The sequence below is a fragment of the Anoplophora glabripennis genome, unplaced genomic scaffold, assembly GCF_000390285.2.
Source record: "Anoplophora glabripennis isolate ALB-LARVAE unplaced genomic scaffold, Agla_2.0 scaffold1253, whole genome shotgun sequence".
Classification (NCBI taxonomy): Eukaryota; Metazoa; Arthropoda; class Insecta; order Coleoptera; family Cerambycidae; genus Anoplophora; species Anoplophora glabripennis.
In genome coordinates this window covers 61,225-82,176 of record NW_019417415.1, presented here as the reverse complement: position 1 = coordinate 82,176, position 20,952 = coordinate 61,225, and the positions used below count along the sequence as shown (strand labels likewise).

The following is a 20,952-nucleotide window of genomic DNA, read 5'->3' as shown; positions in this document are numbered from 1 at the left end:
TTAATACAACAGTTTTTAAATATTTTCGCCCATAATTATCTTTAAAACATTTAATCTAGTGGAAAAATTGTCGCAACAGTTAAAATTTTTATGGACCACCTGCATTGTTGTAATCCATTCTTCAAACTGAATGTGTTATACAATATACAGAGCCTTCATAAATGTTTACAAGCTACGTGACCAGATTGCCGAGCCAACATTGCACGACTTGTACTGGCAACGAAAAATCCCTCAATTTTGGCGCCAGCAATAGTAATGATTCGTTTACAATGAACAGTAACAAACCGCTATGCCTACGTTCGAGACAATGTGATCGCTGATTGGTTGAACAGAATCTCGTGGAAAATCACACCAATCACAGCCAGTGAAACAGAATGTTTTAATGTAATTGATCTTGTTATAATTTTACTGAAATTTAATTGCTAACATGAAGGAGATAAAATAATTAATAATAATAATACTGTTCCAAACAAAATTACTGGTCACATGGCTTGTAATAATTTATGAAGGCTTTGGATATTTAAACAATTAAGATTAATCTTCATATAAACATTCTACTTACTTTTACTGAAATTCAAATGATACCCTCTAGTGCTTTAGCGATATTGCTCTTTGTTAAATAGTGGAACAAGAGTTAGCCAATATCTGGCTTGATAAATTATAACATTATATTGTGGACATTATTATGTGACTATTCCGGTTGGTGGTGGTGAAGTTTAAAATAGTCATATTTTTATAATAACTCATGAACCCACACCATGTTTTAGGGAATGATTTCTAAGCCCATATATGAACAGAATTTGGTAATAAAATTTAAATATGAATATATGGTTTTTTATTTTTCACAAAATCAAATTTTCTTTCTAGTCGCACCTATTTAAATTTTAATTTGATACTGAAAGATTCCACTTTCCAAGTAAGTACGCACCCGTTTGTATCCATCAGTTAATTGTAGAAAAATTTTATGTAAATATACCTGCAAGTCCTTTTGAAATTTGTTCAGCCACCCTTATTTTAATTTTTTATTTCGTTTTGGAACTTTCAAAAAATTCTCTACGTGGGCCTAGAAATCATCCAAAAAAAAACAGTATGTGTCCAATCCTTTCTTGTTATAATACATCTTTAATTTTCACCAGCTGCCACCGTTGCTATTAAAGGAAACAGATTATAGAATTCAAAACGAGAACAACCGGAAATCAGGTATTAGTTGACTAATTTTATTTTAAAATGGGGTTGTTAACCTTTTTCAATCACCACTACTAGTATAATGAAGTCATGTAGTCAGCTAAGCAGCGTTTTCTTTGGTAGGAATTCATTACAGACCTTCCGAAATTTAAATGTAAACATTTTAATTACTATAGAATTGAATTGAGAAAAATAAAATCTATCAGTATTGCCAAAAATGAAAAAAAAAAATAAACATCAAACAAAAATCATATTACTGTTTAAAAAATAATTCTGGGTCATATACTAAATACATATATACTGGAATTATTGACCTGCCTACAAACGTTTTCTAATTATAGAACCATTATGGATTTTCCAATAAACAGATGCTTAAACATCATATGCAACAGTATACTTTAAATATACACAGTAAAATTGGTTACTTTTATGAGGAAGCATAATACATTGCTTCTAATATCCATCCCTAAATTACATAAACAACAATGAATTCAACTGCCCGGTTCTGAATATTTGAATGCACTTAATTATTTACAAAATTAAAATTCAACTCGGAATCACGTCCAATATATTAAAAAACAAAAATATTTTTCCATTAGTCAATATATATATATATTACAATTATCTTATCAACAATGTCCAGAGAAATAAAACTTTAATAGGTAATAAATTACAGAAATGATTTATGTATTACTGTTTAGATTAACTCTTTGCATTATAGACTGCACATAGGCTTCGTGAATTTGTTTTGTAAATTCGGTATTATTCTTTAACAAATATATCAGAGCCTGTGCTAGTTGCTTTTCAGTCAATAAATCTACCTGTTCTTGTTTGTCATCTACGAAGCTGCCATATGGAGTGTTGTCTACCTTTTCTTTTGGCTTAGTTGTCGTAAACATCATAGGCGTCATCAGATGTGGTTTTTGAGAACTGTCTAAGAATTGAGCGAATGGGGATGTTCCAAGCAAATCCAGAGGCTCTTCCTTTTCAGACTGTGCTTGTGCCTGACTCTGAAGTAGAAATGATAATGGTGAAGGACCTTGTATAAGGGGGTTAACTAAGGAGATTCCATTTTCCGACTGATTCCTTTTATCTCCGGTACTTGTTCCAGGAAATGATATAGGCACACTTCTTCTATCCGAGTTAACAAACTTCTGTCTCGCATTGACTTGTTCATGTGGAGTTATTGAACGTTGTTGCTTTTCTATATGTTCTACGCTATGAGCGGGGTTTGACATAAGCCTTTGCAACACATTTTCACCGTTTTCTCCTGGTACACTGGGTTTTTTGGTACTCTTAGTGCTAGCTTTTGCAAAAAAGTCCATAACACTTTGAGAAGTACCGTCTGGCACTCTTGGAGTTGAAGAAAATGTCGGAGGTCCATCTTGTTTTGAAGGGGTTTTATTGAAGTTCTCTTGAGCTTTTGACAACATGCTGAAAATGTCAACATTGTTGCTTTTTCGCTTTGACTTCTCGTCAGTTTTATCCTTAAGGCCTTCCATTAGAGATTCTAAAAGAAATGTTATACGAATACACTCTTCCCTGTTAAAGAACCAAATACCAAATATTTTATTCTTAGAATTCCTGTACAACAAAAAAGGTACTTGCATCTGATAATCAAATTCTTTTACTATCGGTTCAATCACATTATTAGTGTTACGGCGGTTCACGATCATAATGCTATGAAATGGTTCCCCATTTCTCCTATAGATGAATAACGCACCTTCTGTATCAGTCTTTTCCCACTCGTTCGTAGAGATATTGAAAATGTACAAAGCAACTTGTGTAGCACTTGCTAAAATGTCTTTAACATATGGATCCACTCGTTTTATAGAAGTAACACTCATACGCAACTCAACAGAATCAGCCATGATTTAATACTAAATTGGAACCACAGACACAACCGTGATAGACAGAAACAGAAAAACAATATTCCATTACAAAATATGAGAAAGAAAAAGGACAGGAGAGACGTTAGTATTCCAGGAAGCGGGAAAGTGTTTGTGACTTGTGGTACTATCTACGCCATAATAGTCAGGGATTTTTAAATCTAATAATATTCTTAATGCTTACAAGTTATGTCAATAGATTTCATTATTGTTGATAATACCATGTAACTACTTTCTGTTTTCTAAATAATGGAATATCTAAAAAATACACTTATGTTTCTAAATTTCGGAAAACAACATGGCTAATGCGACTACTCCAATTTACGAATTCATACACCATGCACATTTGCATTACAGAGAAGGTGATTTGCACTAAATGAACAATTCGAAACGTTCATTCGTAGGTGACGATAAAACAAGTTACCTAAATTATAAAAACATTATTCAAACGCAGCTTTCAACTTGGGACATTTGGTTTACAATGTTTGCATCATGTTCATGCTATTGGTGTTACTGAGAATGTCAAATGTGAAATACGTGATGTCAACAGATTAAAAAATGGCCGTTCTTTACTTTGGGAAGTGACTTCAAAAGTATACTTATGGTACAATATCTAAGATTTCATACCCGCGATTATAATTAAAATATATATCAAAGAAAAATGTCTCGATCTATTAGAGCTGAGACCCGCAGCAGAGCCAAGGATGACATTAAAAAAGTTATGAATGTTATAGATCGGGTCCGACATTGGTATGTAACGAAAACATGAATAGTAGTTTTCAAATGAGTTCCTTACATGAATTATAGGGAGAAAAAATGGGTTACGATTGGAGATACGACCATGAAAATATACAAATGGGTTCCTGTTACGAGTGGTGATCCTAAAAAATCTTTAAAACATAGAGAGAATAAAGAAAATATGGCAAGGAAAAATGCAGTGGACTCGTCTAATTCCAACTCGAATTTTAGTTTGGCGGAAGATTCCAACACTTGTAAGTATTTTAAAACCGTTTTTATTAAAAAGGAATGATTCGATATAACCTACTTTTATATGTGGATCACATTGTAGACTGAAGGTTATTTATTTAGGTTTTTCCACTGTGAGCGACTCACAAGGACCCACAGATTTTTCCTCATCTCACATGACGTTTTCTGAAGACTCAAATTCTCAAGGAAGTGAGATGGTGGCCGTTAAGAGACTAAAAACAGACTGATACTCGAGAGAATATTATAACACGTGTTAATAACTACATTTTTAAGGTCACCATATTGGTGATTTATTTTAAATATTAGTTTTTTTTATGTAAAATTTTGTATATAATTTAAATCTTATTCAGTTGAAGTAGATACAATTAAAGCCTTATATGTATTTTATTTCTTGAAAACATTCAAAACTACCTGTGACGTTTTGTGTGATTCTCAAGGAAATGTTACCAGAAATTAATTACTAAAATGTGAAAAGTCATCTTTTTCATACTGTATTAAAAACTAAAATCAAGGATTGTAGTAAAAATATTTAATTGTTTATTTTTTCACTGTAGTCAAGGATGTGCAAAACGTAAAAGTACTTACAATTTAGGATACTGTTGTAGATAAATAAACAAGACTTGATATGAAAAATTATTTAATTTCTAAACAACTTGTATACATATTATTGACAAGACATTGTGGAAGATTACAACAGACCGTTACAAACTGTATTAATACTTGCTTGCTCAACAAGGAAACTAAATCATAAATAAAAAATAATACATCTCACGATTATTTAATACATCAGTTGGACGGTCACCTTCATTAAAACAGAACTAATAACAATTAACCAATTTAAAATATAACTCGATCATTCAATCACATAATACTAACCCCATTTTTTCTCTGTAGAATAATTAAATGTAGTTTTAACAATTTATTTTATCCTTGTAATTTTAAATTACAAAAAAAATTGAGGAAATATATTTATTCATAACTTTTTTACAAAAAATATGAAACAAACAACAAAAAGCACCTTTTATGACTACTTTTAAATTAAAATATTTGGCCATATACAATATTTACAATAATAAGCAATCAAAGAGAAATATGAAGGAGCTGCCGAAAATATGTTTAATGAATGAGGATAACAATCAAAATAATCTAATCAAAATATATGACTTCCGGTTTTATTTGTAGAATTTATGAAATATTTACTTGAAAAATATTCTTTAATATTTCGAAGTTACCTATGCACGTACACTAAGTTTATGAAAGAGTTGCCACGATTTAGCTAATATTTCCTCTGTCCTATACCTACATTTAATATTATTTTGAAAATCGTCAAACAAAAGTGCAGAATATATTACACATGGCCAATATTTTTAAGCCCTAAAAATAAATTGTTATAACTTGCGAAGCAGTCTCGTGGAATACTACCCAAATGATTCAAACCAACTGAGGAATTGAATTGCGTCACTTTTAGAGTAATTCCTTAAAATATATACAATCTGAGTATAAAATATAGACATTTTTTTTTAAATACAGCATCACTTAGGCCTCGATTAATAACTCCCTTTAGACGTGTACGATCTGACTAGAAGAAAAACAAAACAAGGAAGACTGGCCTACTTTTTATCAAAAAGAGGCAACTTTGATCTCACAGCACCCTCGCACACAACGAGCCTAGAACACTTGGGCCGCTGGGGCGTCAAATGTGAATTGGAGCCCGAGGCCCCCGTTGAACTAGTATGTTTTTCTAAGGATCTCCTTAAAGCTGCTATTCTTGAACTAAGCTGCAAGCTGCCCCTGACGCCCCCGGGATGCCTTAAAGACGCACCCTTCTTCTCGAAATAGTTAACGATATCCATTATATTAGAGGGTTTTAAATCTTGGGTCCAGTCCGAGCCGGTCAAGCTAGATATGTCTTCGCTGCTATCGGTACAAATTGAAGAAGCTCTTTTACAAAGCGCGTGGAGCTCAGCGGGTTCCAATTCATCCAACGATCTTATGGAACTCACAGCGGTTCCGCTGTCGCCCCACAAGCTGCTAGGCGAGAGACACTCCCCCACGCTAGAGTAGAAGCCGGATTCGCAGGAACCTCTACGTCTGAGGCCAGTACTAGGAATTTCGTTTGTGCAAAACTCCGTCAAATTAGAACTAGAACCTCCCTTGCACAGGGAGTGTACGAAGAGTGGGGACCGCATTGTAGCGGCCTTCCGCGATGCGGTGGGTGAGCCGGGTAGAGACTTTGGTGATTCTGTCGATTCGATGAAACTCGACGGCATCTCGCAGCAAGAAGAGAAATTGCCAAGGAACTTTTTCACGCCGTGGAAGTGAGTGAGCGCGGCGAACGGGTTAGTGGTACGCGGTTTGTAGTGAGGATCCTGTCGGCACATTATGAGGGCGTGGCGGCGAGCCTTATCGCTAGGCGTGGCGTACATAGAAATCGCCAGCATCGATACGTCCTCTGACAACGACCGTCGGTGGACAACTGAAATAGAAATGCAGATATAAAATGTGATGTTCTAAATGTAAGAATATAGAATCAATTTATTATACAAAAAAAGGACCTAGGTGGTTATAACACATGCTTATGCCCCAATACTTAAGAACTTGTGATGAATTCATTTTGCAAAATTGTGCAAGTTATTGGGCAAAATATTCACAACAAGCCAGGTATGTTACGAATATTCCTACATGCTTTCGCAAGTGAATTATTTATATTAAATTTAAAACTGACTTCACACATTTAGTTATGGATGTTTTTAAAAATAAAGATGGATAAAAAAAACAGGAGATTAGAAAAGATGTTTTGTTATATAAAAAGGATCTTGAAACAAATTTTATTGTGCTAAAAATATGAAACTGATGGTACAAAATACGTTTTCTCTTTTGTTTAAATAAAAGCAATACATTTTCAGTTGGAATTTATTTTTCTTTTATAAAACAAAATATTTTAAAGAATTATGATAATTTCTTCATATATATAGAGGATGTAACTTGAAGGGCCCCCACAGACTTGGTCTATTCGTGCCAACAGGACCGTACGGACTAAATCGTGTGAAGTAAGAAAGGCCACAATATCTAACTGAAACAGATTTTGCACGACGGTGAAACCGTATCACTTTTTTCTCCACACACTGTGTACCTGGCACTTTCGTATAGATTTGTGTTGCCCAATTCGCGCGAATTGAACGAAATCTGTGTGGCCCTCAAGGAGGTTTATCAGGTACGTCTAAAGTCAAATGAGAGTTTCTGTAGATTCGCTAGTGACTAATGTAGTAAGCCTTTAGATTTGGCAACGTTGCACTTGGCTGGCGTGCTCGGCTTGGCGTTCGGTCGCTCGCGTTTGATCATTCTGCTTGTTTGGATGCCTAAGCTTGAAATATACATCATATATCACACCTGCGAATTTCAAATAATACCGCGGCGGTGCCGGTGTCACGCATATGGAGGTTAAGTTAGTCAACGACAGCAGTTTGAAGGAGAATTATTATAAATTATGTATCCTACAAGTACCTAATCGATTTCCAAGAGCTGCCATACGGTTCCTTAGATATCAGTTTCCTATTTATACAATTGTTGTGCATTCTAAGCGGAAAGACAAAAAAAATCTGCATTCTCATAAGACTTAAAATTAATAATTTCAAATGGAAATCCTCTTCCCGTTTCCTACACCACTCTCTCATTGAACAACTTCGTTTCTTTTTGTATTGCACACATTTCCATCTTTAAAATTGCCAATTTCAAGTACACGATATATGACCAAGTAGGCCTATCCACAACGCTATCTATGATTCTGAATAAAACCGTCGTTGATCTTGCAAATATGTGTAAGCGATAAAAAGAAAATCGACTAGTCTTTTTTTGAATTAAGTTTTTCGGGTAAGAAAGCCTATATTGGAACATAATTAGTACTACGATATCCAGCATATAGACCACAAAAAAGGTGCTTATTATTTTTCTTTATGTTGTTTTCCGGAGAAATTACATCATCGCACAAAACATTCATGTAAGTTACTTAGATGCAGTGAAAATCGGTTATAACGATCTTCAAGGGAACGTTTGTTTACGGTTGTTATAACCGATAGACGTAATAAGCAATTACATATATTTTATTTAAAATTTTTATAGAAAAAATGATAAATTTACAATACAAGTCTTTAAGTATGTACATGTATTGCTTTGTGTTCAAAAGATCTCGCGCGCTTCGTTTTCAATGAATTGTTAACGAATAGAGACTACTTTATTTCTATCCTTCCAAATTATTGAAATCGTAGTTATGACACGCCACATTCTTTTACTTGCTTGCATTAATTTTTCCGTTTTTTAATCTCTATGTTATATGTGATTTTTCTTCTTTATTAAACACTTTTCTCTTCGACATCGTTATAGAAAGCGGTAATTAATTCATATAACTGTGTGCGTAGATAAGTCGTAATTTATCCCAAACGTACTAACTGGTGTCAAAATCGTGAGCGTGCGGAAGAGCGGTGCATTGGTTTTAAGGCCGTATTTTGTCATGGTAAACGATATTTTTAATATGGTATTTATATAGGATTAAATCGGGACTTCCAAATTCCATCGTTATATCCAATATAGGAGTAAATAATATTAGACAAAGATGTAAGACTTAAAAAATGTATACAGGGTGTCCCAGAATATGTGGGCAATCTGTCGGGTTTATTATTATTTTTGAACTATGAACCCTGCATTATTTCAAATAATTTTTGTACAAAGAAAAATGAATAGGGCCAAAGTTTTAACCTCATATTCATTCATCAAAAATAACTCGTCTAATATACAGGGCGTCCCAGAATATGTGGGCAATCTCTCGGATTTATACAGAGGATGTTAAAATAACATGACAAGTATAAAAATTTTCCCTAGAGGCCCCCCCCCCCCTAGAAGTTACAGGTCCCTAAAGGACGCGACTGAAAATCATTTTTTTTTTAAAATACTTCGTGTAATTGAATTATTTTTTAATACGATGGAGAACAGGCAAGATTCTTTAAAAATTGACCCTTGAAAACAATTTGGCTTATTTCATTTGCCAGGGACTAGCTGTAGCACAATAATGTAAATTTTTTTTACACCCTTTACGACAGACACAAAATTTAAAAAAATGCTACTTTTATTTATATTTGTTTTTTCCTAAAAATAATTAAATTGCACAAAGTACTTTAAGAGGATCTTGTCACGTTATTTTAACGTCTCCTGTATAAACCCGAAATTGCGCACATATTCTGGGGCACTCTGTATATTAGACACGAGTTATTTTTCATTAATTAAATATGTTAAAATGTTGGCCCTTATTTGTGGGACACCCAGTATTATTATATCCTTTTGATTTTTTTTGTGCAAAAATTATTTGAAACAATACAGGGTTCTTAGTTCAAAAGTAATATAGAAGACTTTTCCGGGTTTTCCCTGACATAAAAAAAATTGAGGGCACTTGTAGGTCATTTTTACACACTAATTGGTATTTATGCATTAAACTTTTCCTAGACTGGACCCCATATTTTTTTTATACCCAAAGAACCTCTTATAAAGGTTTCAAAACCACAAATACTTTTCTCTTTCAAGAACCCAGGACCGGCTTCCACAAAATTTCCAGTTGCAAACATCAAATTCCCTGACTTTCATGAATACTTTTAAAATTCCCTGTTTTTTATAAAGAATAATGAATTTCCTAATTTTTCCCGGCATTCCAGGGCGCTACGAACCCTGTAATATTTCTTCGTGCCAACATCAACCAGATGTTGCCCACCCTGATTTTATGAACGAGTTTATTAGACGTATCCACATCGAAAAAGAACAAAAACTATTGGCAGTTATATTTACCCCCTGCTACCACACCATGCAACACATTAAAACAGCATTAAAAAGAAAGCCATTTATTAAAATTATAAAAAATTACACTGAACATCTACGTCACTATATATTCTATAAACAGGTTTAAACAAATTAAACTCGCTGCAATAAAGCAAACAGTCAAGAAAAAAGCTCTTGTACCACTTAAAACTTTTAAGTGCAGTATACGTACTTTTACGGTGTTGAGGAACGCACGATTGGATGGATAGGACGGGGAGTTGTTCCTCGCTTTTAGCTGCGCAGTTCGTCATCCTGGCTTCTTTCTCGGCCGCCATTTTCATATCAGTCAAAATATCACTTAACGTACGAACATTCTCCGTAAATGTTGGACGACTCTTAGGCTCGATAGCACAACACCTAGAAATAAAAATTATTAAATAAGCTACGAGTCTAAAAATGTACATATTTGATCATTGAAGCACACTTAACAACAAATTTAATGCATTGCTAAAAACGGGCCTCAATTTCAAAAGAGATTTTCCTTAGTAATAATTCTAAAATAAAATTTTTTATTAAAACTTCGGTTTTCAGCATATCAGAATCAACAGTTGTATATCAGGTAAAATAATGCATGTCTTCCTTGATTAATCCCATTTTTTCCGAACGATTTGTTTTTTGAATCATGTTGCTGTCTTTGTTATTCATTGAGATACACAGTTAAATTCAAAAGCATCAGTTTATTGTAAATACATAAAAACTTACAACAGAAAAAAATCAGTAACAAGATAAATGAGTTGAAAAAACCAAAAACAAAAAAAATAGATTTATACTCCGCAGTTGAAATTATAGAGTGACTCATCGCTAGTTTTTGGACTAGTGAGGAGGATGAAGCGTGCGGGAAACAAAAAAAGCCACTGGCGTATCTGCATAAAAGGCAAAAAGATATAGAAAATATGGAAAAAAGATAATAAAACATAACATCTAATATTTTTGACGGTTTGCAAAGGGCACTTTGATCCATTTTAATTATTACAACGATTTAAAACGTCCAGATATGTTTTTTTTTTTATTTATAAATTTATTATAGCCACGAAATTAGACCCCTCACCTACGTTTATGGTATGGTGCTTCCAAGGACGGCTAAATCAAGTCCATTTACACCCACCAAAAAAGGATTTTCCTATTCTCTACCAAATGCAAAAGACAGAGATAGAATATAGATCGACATTCAGTGTAACTCAGTCTATAGACAATTATAGATTCTATCGATGCGTAGAGAGCGGCACATCATTTAATACAAGACAAATAATATTGAACTGTTATAAAAATCATTTTATATTTTATAGGCGTTATGGTAATAGTGTTTTTATATTACGTCTGAGTCACTCTCTATAATTTCTACCGCGAGGTATAATCTCTACTAATCTACTAATAAATGATTACAAGTCATGTGACCAGTAATTTTGTTTGGAACCGTAATTTTATTTCCTTAACATTGCCAATTAAATTTCAGTAAAATTCAAGCAATAAAATCGAGATTACATGAGAACACAACATTCTGTTTCACCGCCTGCGATTGGTGAAATTCTATTCAACCAATCAGCGATTACATTATCTTGAGCGTAGGCGTAACGGTTTGTCATTCTTCACTGTAAACGAATCATTAATATTGGTGACACCAATATTTAGGGAATTTTCGTTACTAGCATCAGCACTGCAATGTTGGTTGCCTAAGCTCGGCAGTTACGTGGCTTGTAAACATTTATGAAGACTTCACATTATTAAGACACATTTGAAAGCAGACATTGATTTTTTCTTGATCTATTCTATATTTCTCTGAGCACATTTTCAGTATGTTCAAGGGCGGAACACGGACGATGATGGTTTCTAAGCTGTCTACCAATACTGCGCCTAATGTTTTTATTTTCATATCTTCTAAATGTCCTGTTTAAATGGTCCTTTTAAATGTAGCCGTATACGTCAAATAGATGCATGTAATTTTAGTCAGCATATGTTACAGGGATTATTTTAATTTTAATAAAAATTGCTGAAGAATAAATATAATAAAAAAAATACATCAGATTAGTAATTCGAGAGAAAATCAAAATTTAAATTCTAAGGGGGTCCCATTTTTAGTGATATGTTAAGTTTATATTTTATCCGAGCAATAGAGGCTAATTCTAAACTTAAAAAAATTTCATAGATCTGGAATGATTTCTTTTCCTAAAAAATTTAAAAATTCGAGTTGTAGTCGGTCTTTATTTACAATACGCTATTGCTGAATGCCATTAAATTATTCTGTTAACTTTCCCATTTCCATTTTTATTATGTATCCTGAATTGTAGTATATACCCAACTTTATCTAGTGACAGAAAAACGTTGGAAAATGCACTTTTCCGAAACAAAGTAAACAAATGAATATTTACACAGGTTTCCTTTATAAGAAAAAATAGGAAGCCTAAGTGAAATTTTGCCCCATTTTTCTTGATATGATATTTTTTCATTTAGATTAGATGTTTTATTTTGTTTTGCAACAATTACAAATTGTATAACAATAGTCAGTTATGTGTATAGCAAATATTTAAAGTAAAAACAAATGTAACTTAACCTAGGAAGCAAAAAACTCATCCAAGGAATAAAAACATTTGGTCACTAAATATAATTTTAACTTTACTTTAAATTGATAAAAAGATACTTTATCTTGACTTAATTCAACAGGTAATTTATTAAAAATTTTAGACTCCCAATAATTTGGTGACTTATTGGTAATTGACAATTTAGAAAAATGTACTGAATATTATTTTTATGCTTTGTATTTACACCATGTATGTCCCTACTTAAATAAAATTTTTGCCTATTTCTAAAAACATAAATACACATCAAATATAAACAATGAACTTAAAGTTAAAATTTTGTAGTTTAAAAATATCTATACAGGTATGTTCACTGGGTACACCAGCAATATTGCGCAAAATACGCTTCTGTGAAATAAAAACAGAATGTGAGAGGGTGGAATCACCCCAGAAACAGACACCATAACGAAAAAGCGATTCTACTTGTGCGTAATATAAATTGATTATTTGATTTTTGACTAAAATTGTTTTTATGTTTTTAAATAAAAAATTTACTGAACTCAAGGTGGAAACGAGATGGTTGCAATGCACTTTCCAATTAAGGGTTTCGTCAAAATAAATTTCCAGAATTTAATACTGCCTAAAGCGTCATTCTCAATGATACAGTTATTAATTTTTATTGTAAGGTCGTCACATTTACTTAAGACTTGACTTAAAACTTTTTATTTAATTTATCCATTTACGAGTACAAATTATATAAAATTCGTTAGTTATTTGAATCAGTAACTAAATTTAATTACATATAGTATTTATTATTAAGCAGTTTGAGCAACAATTAAATAATAAAATGTCATCCTTGATTGACTCTAACTAGTATTCAGTTATGTATGTCTTAGGTGTTTTGGATATACTAGGTGTCCCACAAAATATGGGCAATATCTGGGATTTATACAGGAGATGTTAAAATAACATTACAAGTTCCTATAAAAATTTTCTCTAGAGGGCCTCCCTATACAGAGGCTCCTAAAGGTTGCCCCTGAAAATTGATTTTTTTTAATAATTTTTAAAATAGGTACTTTGTGTAATTTAATTATTTTTTAATACAATGGACAACAGATAAGACTCCTTATAGACAAGGCGAAATCGGCGGCTTCGTATGAAAAAATTAGTGGATTCGATTTTTTTGCATAATCACGTCCGTGAGATGTCCTTGAATGAGGATCAAAACTGTTACCGGCCGGTAACCTGGTCACAATTTTTTTAAACTAATTTTTTTTAAACAAATTGCAAAAATAACTTGTTTTGCTCCAGAAAAAGTTCCAGTTTTATTAGGTATTTCTGCGTATTCTAAACAAAATAGTTCCTATGCACTATGCTCCTAAAATCAACGGTTTCTGAGTTATAAACAATTTAATGTACGAAAAAATGCAAAAACGGCCATTTTCAAGACTCAAAAACAATAACAAAAAATCAAGTTTTTGATGTTACTAAAGTTTAAAAGTAATTTTTAAACATCCCTTGACAAAATACCGAGGAGTTATTTAGTGTAATTACATTGCAATGCGTATTATTTTACCTATTAACAATATACATTTTGACTTGCGCGCCACACCGCTCGGGCACGCCACTCTGCGCCGACCTCGTGTATATATTCATCACCTCACTTTTTGATACATTTTAGCAATGCTGAATTTTTATTTATTAACATTATTATTTGTTTATTGATATTATAAATTTCTAAACAGTAACAATAATAATAATAATAACAATAATAATATATCTACTTTACTTAAATAATATCTAATTTTGAATTTGCGAATATCGCAATGAAATTCCCGCGCCGCTGTAGGTTAAATATTTTTTCTCGAACGTGTGGAATGGGTATAAACTTAGGAAATATTTCATGTACTTCTGATGTCTTTAAACTACACGTATTAAGAGCATAATTGCAAACGTATATTATTATTGCAATTTGTTTTTGCAATTTGTTTAAAAAAATTAGTTTAAAAAAATTGTGACCAGGTTACCGGCCGGTAACATTTTGATCCTCATTCAGAGACATCTCACGGATGTGATTATGCAAAAAAATCGAATCCACTAATTTTTTCATACGAAGCCGCCCATTTCGCCTTGTCTATTAAAAATTGACCCATGAAAACAATTTGGCTCATTTGCTTTGTCAGGCACGGACTAGCTATAATAATAATAATGTCAATTTTTGCGATAAAGGCACAAAAATAATATTTTTAGATAGCTTAAACTAAAAAAGGCACTCTTGATATCAATAAAATGAACTGTTTTCGAGAAAAAACTATTTTTGTTCAATATGATTTGTATTACATCATTTTGTATGTCGGTTCAACATGAGTTCCTTCTAATGTTATGCATTCCCTAGCTTTGTGAATTGAAGATTGTTGGATCCTCTGTTGTCCATCGTATTAAAAAATAATTAAATTACACAAGGTATTCGATTTTCAGGGGCGCCCTCTAGGAGCTTGCATTTCTGTTGGGGGACCCTCTAGGAAAATTTTTTATAAGAACTTGTCATGTTATTTTAACGTCCCCTGTGTACATCCGGGAGATTGCCCACATATCCTGGGACACCCTGTATGTATTAACAAAATTTTTTTCAGGAATTTAAATTTGAACACCCTGTATCTCACAAATTAATCATCTTCCGACCGATATAAATTCTACAATTTTTTGAAAAATATAATTTTTTAATTTTGGCTGGCTAAGGTTGTCCTTATTTACTATTCAGACAAATAAAAATTATTGGATTTTCTTTTTAAATCAAACAAACATGTTTCCCATTCGGTGAAAACAAGGTGCAAACTTTATAACGGTCATTGTATAATATTTATGTAGGAGATACAAACAAATAAGTTTGGAAAATGGTGCTGACAAATGGAGACTAAGTATATAGAACATTTTCTCCTGGAAAATTTTTTTCAGATTAGGAAAATTTTTGGTTAAAATTTAAAATTTTGCATAGAATTCTCTGATGGAATTCCCTAGAATGTAATATAAAATAAGGGTAATAAACATCAAACCAGTCATAAATATTTTAAAAAATGATTTATGATATATTTATATAACACTCAAGCATTTGACTTATCGAGGGTCCTATTTCTTAAATATCTATTTTATGAAACAATCATCCTGAATTAGAATCATTAGTACGTACAGTAATAAATATTATTCTAACAATAGTTAATGATTATAACGTCATCGATGATTGTAAATAACTCACCTTGGTACATTTTAAATACAGGTAGATAGACATGATGTCAATTTTCTAATAATTCTATTTTTTCCCCTCAATTATTTGGAATAATTAATTTCTTTGTGTAAAATTTTTCATATACAGGGTGTTTCAGAGAGACCTCCCGTAAATACAAAGGGTGATAGTACGACAAAAAATAAGAACTTTTTGTCATATGAACTATATGTCTATCTCCTCTTGTTTTCGAGATACAGAGCGACAAAATAAAATTTTTATAAAAATGGTGCGGAATATTTTTATGAAATTTGGTTTTCCGGGATTTTTAAGGCTGCCAACTACCCCGGTCTAATTATTTTTTGGATATTTCATAGAGGGCACTAGTTATGCTACATTCCTATTACATTTTAAGTTCCAATTTGTTTAAGGTTAGGTTTTTTACCATTAGGGCTCCAATTTCTAATGTACAATTTTATTTTCTAAAAATAATATACTCTTGTTAGAACTTCCTAATGTGGACGGTTTTCGAGAAAAAAGGCTTTTAATTAAACTCTTACAATATTACGGTGTACAGTAAGTGACTTTTCTCAAAGTAGGCTTATGTCAAAACTTATTGATGGATGTCTCATAAACAACGCATACATTCTCAGTAATATATTAACCTCTAATTAACCTTATATAAAAAATTTAGTGATCGTAGTTAGTAATGACTAATTACAGTCACTAAAATTTTGATATAAAGTTAATTAGAGTTTAAAATATTACTAAGAATGTATGCGTTGTTTATGAGGCATCCATCAATAAGTTTTGACATAAGCCTACTTTGAGAAAAGTCACTTATTTTATACACCATAATGTAAGAGTTTAAATAAAAGCCCTTTTTCTCGAAAACTGTCCACATTAGGAAGTTCTAATAAGAGTACATTATTTTTAGAAAATAAAATTGTACATAAAAAATTGGAGCCCGAATGGTAAAAAACCTAACCTTAAAAATATTAGAACTTAAAATGTAAAAGGAATGTAGCATAACTAGCGCCCTCTATGAAATATTCAAAACATAACCAGCGTATTTGACATTCTTAAAAATCCTGGAATACTAAATTTAATAAAAATATTTCGCACCGTTTGGAAATTTTCATAAAAATTCTATTTTAAAAAATTTATTTTGTCGTTCTATATCTTGAAAACAAGAGGAGATAAACTGTATTTACGGGAGGTCTTTCTGGAACACCCTGTATAGGTGTGAAAAAATGAATAGAAGTTTTTGATTAAAAAGATCCCTAGAACTAAGGAAAAAATCCTCAAATTGGCAACAATATGTGGTTGTGCTCAGGCATAGACATGTGGATAAAATATTTCTGAATCTGCATATATTCAAGTTTGTGACATCATTGGATAGACACATTTAAAGTACCTATTCCCACAAGTAGCAATTTCAGATTCATTATTCAGAACACATTTTGAATTAGAATAACGAGAAATAATAACACCTCATCGATTTGATCTCCAAATTCATTTTTTCCTTTAAACCTTCTCCAACAAATTAACATTAAAACCATTTACTCACCTAAAAGTTAAAGCTAAAAACTCAGGTACTACATTCGACCCGCACAATTCCGTAAACGCTAGATAATCTAGTCCAAAATTGTCAGTCCTGGGCAGGTAATCGGGATCGGCTTCGACGCGGGCAATCAGTTCGCACAACACTATTCCGTAACTAAATACGTCACTCTGCTCGTCGTAGTACTGACCCTTGAGGCACTCCGGCGACATCCAGTAAGGGGAACCCACCGTGCACAGCTTCGTCTTGCTGGAGTCCGGTATGTTGGTGGACAGGCCGAAATCGCCCACGACGGCCTGGAGCCTGCTGGTTTCCAGGCGTTTGATGAGGACATTCTGAAACAAAAAAGGGGTTACTATTATTATTATTATTATTATTATTATTATTATTATTATTATTATTATTATTATTATTATTATTTTATTATCATTTTTATTATTAATATAAATCTAAAAAAAGAAAGGCAACTTCAGAAGTTCCAGTTGCATAGCTAGATCTGGAAATTTATCAAATACTATTTAACCAATACCTCTTTTCTTAAAAAAATATTCCATTCTGAACGTAGCAGACATATGGTTGTACAAATGTTGTGCAAACAGTTGTGCATCAAGTGGAATAAATTCCTGCCATAAAACAAGGTCAAAAAGAGAAATTTTTGAAAGTTTGTCTTTACATATATTTGAAACCAAATATATTTATTTTAATACATCAATTTTAATTAAAAAAAACGATGTACAAGATGATCTAATAAATCTGCAACAAGTGTACAAATCCTTTAAAACTGTTTAACAGGGATTTTTCATAGAAATATCGGACTTTTAATGGAAAAGGATCCTTTTGTCTTCAATCATCGATATTTCGGCGACAAATAATCGTGCAGAGTTGAAAGGCAGTTTCGAAAACTGGAATAAATTTCTTATAACATGCTGCCGCAACTTTTCGGAATTTTTTGTTTTTCATCTTTTACACGAATTTTTAAAAACAGGGAAAAAAGGGTAATTTATGGTTTTTTAGAAAATTGACGGCTAAATTAGAAATATTCACGAAATGACTAATGTTAAGCATGACTTACAGTTCGATATACCCAGAAGATTGTATATTGTATACTGTGTGTGCACATCTATATTTGTATTTTTGTCTGGGCCACTGTTGTCCATCATACTGACTATTGCTATACATTTATGTAATGTCATTATAAGCAAAATTAATTAAATAAATAAATAAGAACCTTGTGAAGTTTCATCTCGATCTAGTGAACCGTTTCTTTGATTCGAAGAGTTAAACTTTTGAAAAAAATGAAAGGGTAACATTTTTTGAGCTTAAACACCTCATAATCATGATTAAAATGGAAATATATTTTTTTTGAGGTTTTCTCACATTTTTACCGCAAATAACGTTTAAATTGATGAAAAAAAATTTTTTTTTCAAAGAAAAAGAGTAGTTTTGAAAAAAACCGTTTTTTAAGTGATTACCGACTGCACAAAAATTAATTAGAAATTTATCTCAAAAAACGGTATGAATCGGGGTCGACATCTAGTTCGGGCAACTTTAATTTTAATTTAATTAAAAGTTGACGAACATAAGCATAGGACGGAAAAGCTGAATCGCACTGGAAACAAACGGATTTTGTTTTTTCAATGTCCGGAAGGTTTTCCAAAAAAACAAAAAACACTTTTTTTTCAATAATTTAAACGTTATTTGCAGTAGGGTTTCTGATTTCTGGGCCTATTTTATTTCTCGGGTCTCGAGAATTCTCGACTAGGAATTCCCGGGAATTCTCGAATTCTCGAGAAATTTCTAAAACTTAAAAAAGTAATAATTTTGGTATTGCAATGCGAAATATAAACATGCTATTATACTTAGCAATCATCATTAACATTTATTATTTATTCAGTATTTTTATTAATTACTTATGTTTCTACTTCTACTAACAAAACTAAATTAAATTTCGAGTTTCTTCATAATAACCTTTAACTTGTTTTTTTATTAAACACTCAATATACTTATGTTTATTTCAATGTTTTTGAATCGTAGTTTTCTTCCAATAATAATTATTAATAATCATTAATCATGCAGTCTTTTAATTAAATAAATAGTAAATAAGGAATTTAACCGAAGAAATCTTAAAAAAAAACAAGCTTTAATTTAAAGATACAGAAGCGTTCTTCCTATTAATTTATCACTTCAACATTAGGTATCTGCTTATAATAAAATTTCTACACAGACTTATAACTAGGTACAGGGTGATTCACTATATTTTGACCCCCCCTTTAACTTTTTTGTTTTAAGAGTTATAAAAAAATGTGAAATACAAAAGTTGCACGATTTTTTATGAAATTTTCGAATATGATAGTAGAAAAACAAATGAAGTTCAAACAAAATGGCCGCGGATGTTAACTTTGTTAATTTAAATGGAACACCCTGTATATTTTTACACATTTGGATAGAACGTTCCCTGTCGAGCACAGTCATATATGGTTTGTTGGGTCCATCTCTAACAATAAGCGAGATAATATTAAAAAACGAAAAGAACGTTTTTTATTAAGAAAATAAAATATTTTGTAATTGTTGGACGTTTTTCGGGCATTTCTGCCTTTTTTCCAATTACGTAAGGATTTAGATTTATTTGCAATATATTTTGACATATCGAACATTGATATAGTCCAAAATGGGTATAAGTATTTTAACTAAATCGCACTAATTAGTCCGTGAGGGGCTTATTTACTCATGGACAATGTTATATGGTAGGCCGTGACAGTGACAGGTAATATTATGACAACATTGTTATTGTTTGACAGTTTGTATTATTATTTATTTAAAATGGGTTACACAGAAGTAGAAAATTTAAATATTATAGGAATTAAGATAGAGTAGTTAAGATATTCTCCATAGTTTATTTTAATTCCTAATAATATTTCAATTTTCTACTTCTGTGTAACCCATTTTAATTAAATACTAATACAAACTGTCAAACAATAACAATGTTATCATGACATTACTACCTGTCACTGTCACGACCTACCATATATAAGATTGTCCATGAGTAATTGGCCTCACACGGTCTAATTAGTGAGATTTACTTAAAATACCTATACGCATTTTGGACTATATCAATGTCCGATATGTCAAAATATATTACAACTAAATCTAAATCCTTACGTAATTGAAAAAAAGGCAGAAATGCCTGAAAGAGGTCTAACAATTACAAGATGTCTTATTTTTTTAATAAAAAAACATAATTTCATTTTTTAATATTATCTTCTTATTATCCATTTAATATTATTAGAGATGGACCCAACAAACCCTATATGACTATGCTCGACAAGGAACGTTCTATACAAATATGTAAAAATATACAGGGTGTTCCATTTAAAGTATAAAGTTAACATCCGCGGCCATTTTGTTTGAACTTCATTTGTTTTTCTATCATTTTCGAAAACTTCAAAAAAAATCGTGCAACTTTCGTATTTCACATTTTTTTATAACTCTTAAAACAAAAAAGTTAAAGGGGGGGTCAAAATATAGTGAATCACCCTGTACATTAAAAAAAAAGGAATCATCAAAGTAAACTAAAGCCTTAAAAACTTAAAATAAATAAATGATGAGCTGGTAGAGAAACCACTTTAACCGCTCAGTTATTTGTCGAGAAACGAATTGAACGCATGAACGAAACGAACTCCAGTCAAGAACTTAAGACGCGTGTGATTTTTAAATTTCTCGATTTCTCGATTTCTC

At 31.8% G+C, this 20,952-nt stretch overlaps 3 protein-coding genes across 4 annotated transcripts in view; 1 reads left to right on the top strand and 2 right to left on the bottom strand.

Annotated features, from left to right (window-relative positions):
* Positions 1-452: 452 nt before the first annotated feature.
* Positions 453-3,056, bottom strand: LOC108916310 (mRNA-decapping enzyme 1B). 2 transcript variants are annotated; one of them, XM_018722525.2, is made up of 2 exons: positions 2,909-3,048; positions 453-2,695 (listed from the first exon to the last, which is right to left on the bottom strand). In XM_018722525.2, exons 1-2 carry the CDS (start codon positions 3,030-3,032, stop codon positions 1,869-1,871), a joined length of 951 nt encoding a protein of 316 aa, XP_018578041.1. In that variant the 5' UTR covers positions 3,033-3,048; the 3' UTR covers positions 453-1,868. The 2 variants fall into 2 exon arrangements, with proteins under 2 accessions (XP_018578041.1, XP_018578040.1); XM_018722524.2 differs by having other exon boundaries at positions 453-3,056.
* A 544-nt stretch (positions 3,057-3,600) lies between these two features.
* On the top strand, positions 3,601-4,572 carry LOC108916307 (B-cell CLL/lymphoma 7 protein family member A). The gene is made up of 3 exons (XM_018722522.1): positions 3,601-3,824; positions 3,882-4,066; positions 4,164-4,572. The coding sequence occupies exons 1-3, from the start codon at positions 3,736-3,738 to the stop codon at positions 4,286-4,288; spliced, it is 399 nt and encodes a 132-aa protein (XP_018578038.1). The 5' UTR covers positions 3,601-3,735; the 3' UTR covers positions 4,289-4,572.
* A 113-nt stretch (positions 4,573-4,685) lies between these two features.
* The window catches only part of LOC108916306 (dual specificity testis-specific protein kinase 2), a 67,882-nt gene continuing 51,615 nt past the window's right edge, over positions 4,686-20,952 (bottom strand). Inside the window, exons 3-5 of the mRNA XM_018722521.2 lie at positions 17,224-17,552; positions 10,093-10,277; positions 4,686-6,537 (exon numbers count right to left, since the gene is read on the bottom strand). Coding sequence (XP_018578037.1) covers positions 5,672-6,537; positions 10,093-10,277; positions 17,224-17,552 — 1,380 coding nt within the window. The 3' untranslated portion in view covers positions 4,686-5,671. The remainder of the gene's footprint in view (positions 6,538-10,092; positions 10,278-17,223; positions 17,553-20,952) is intronic.

Excerpts from the sequence above, each read along its gene's own strand:
- LOC108916310 (XM_018722524.2), bottom strand. The coding sequence starts at position 3,056 with ATGGCTGATTCTGTTGAGTTGCGTATGAGTGTTACTTCTATAAAACGA.
- LOC108916307 (XM_018722522.1), top strand. The coding sequence starts at position 3,736 with ATGTCTCGATCTATTAGAGCTGAGACCCGCAGCAGAGCCAAGGATGAC. Across the intron at positions 3,825-3,881 it reads ATAGATCGGGTCCGACATTG|GGAGAAAAAATGGGTTACGA; the intron begins GTATGTAACGAA and ends CATGAATTATAG. Across the intron at positions 4,067-4,163 it reads GGCGGAAGATTCCAACACTT|GTTTTTCCACTGTGAGCGAC; the intron begins GTAAGTATTTTA and ends TTATTTATTTAG.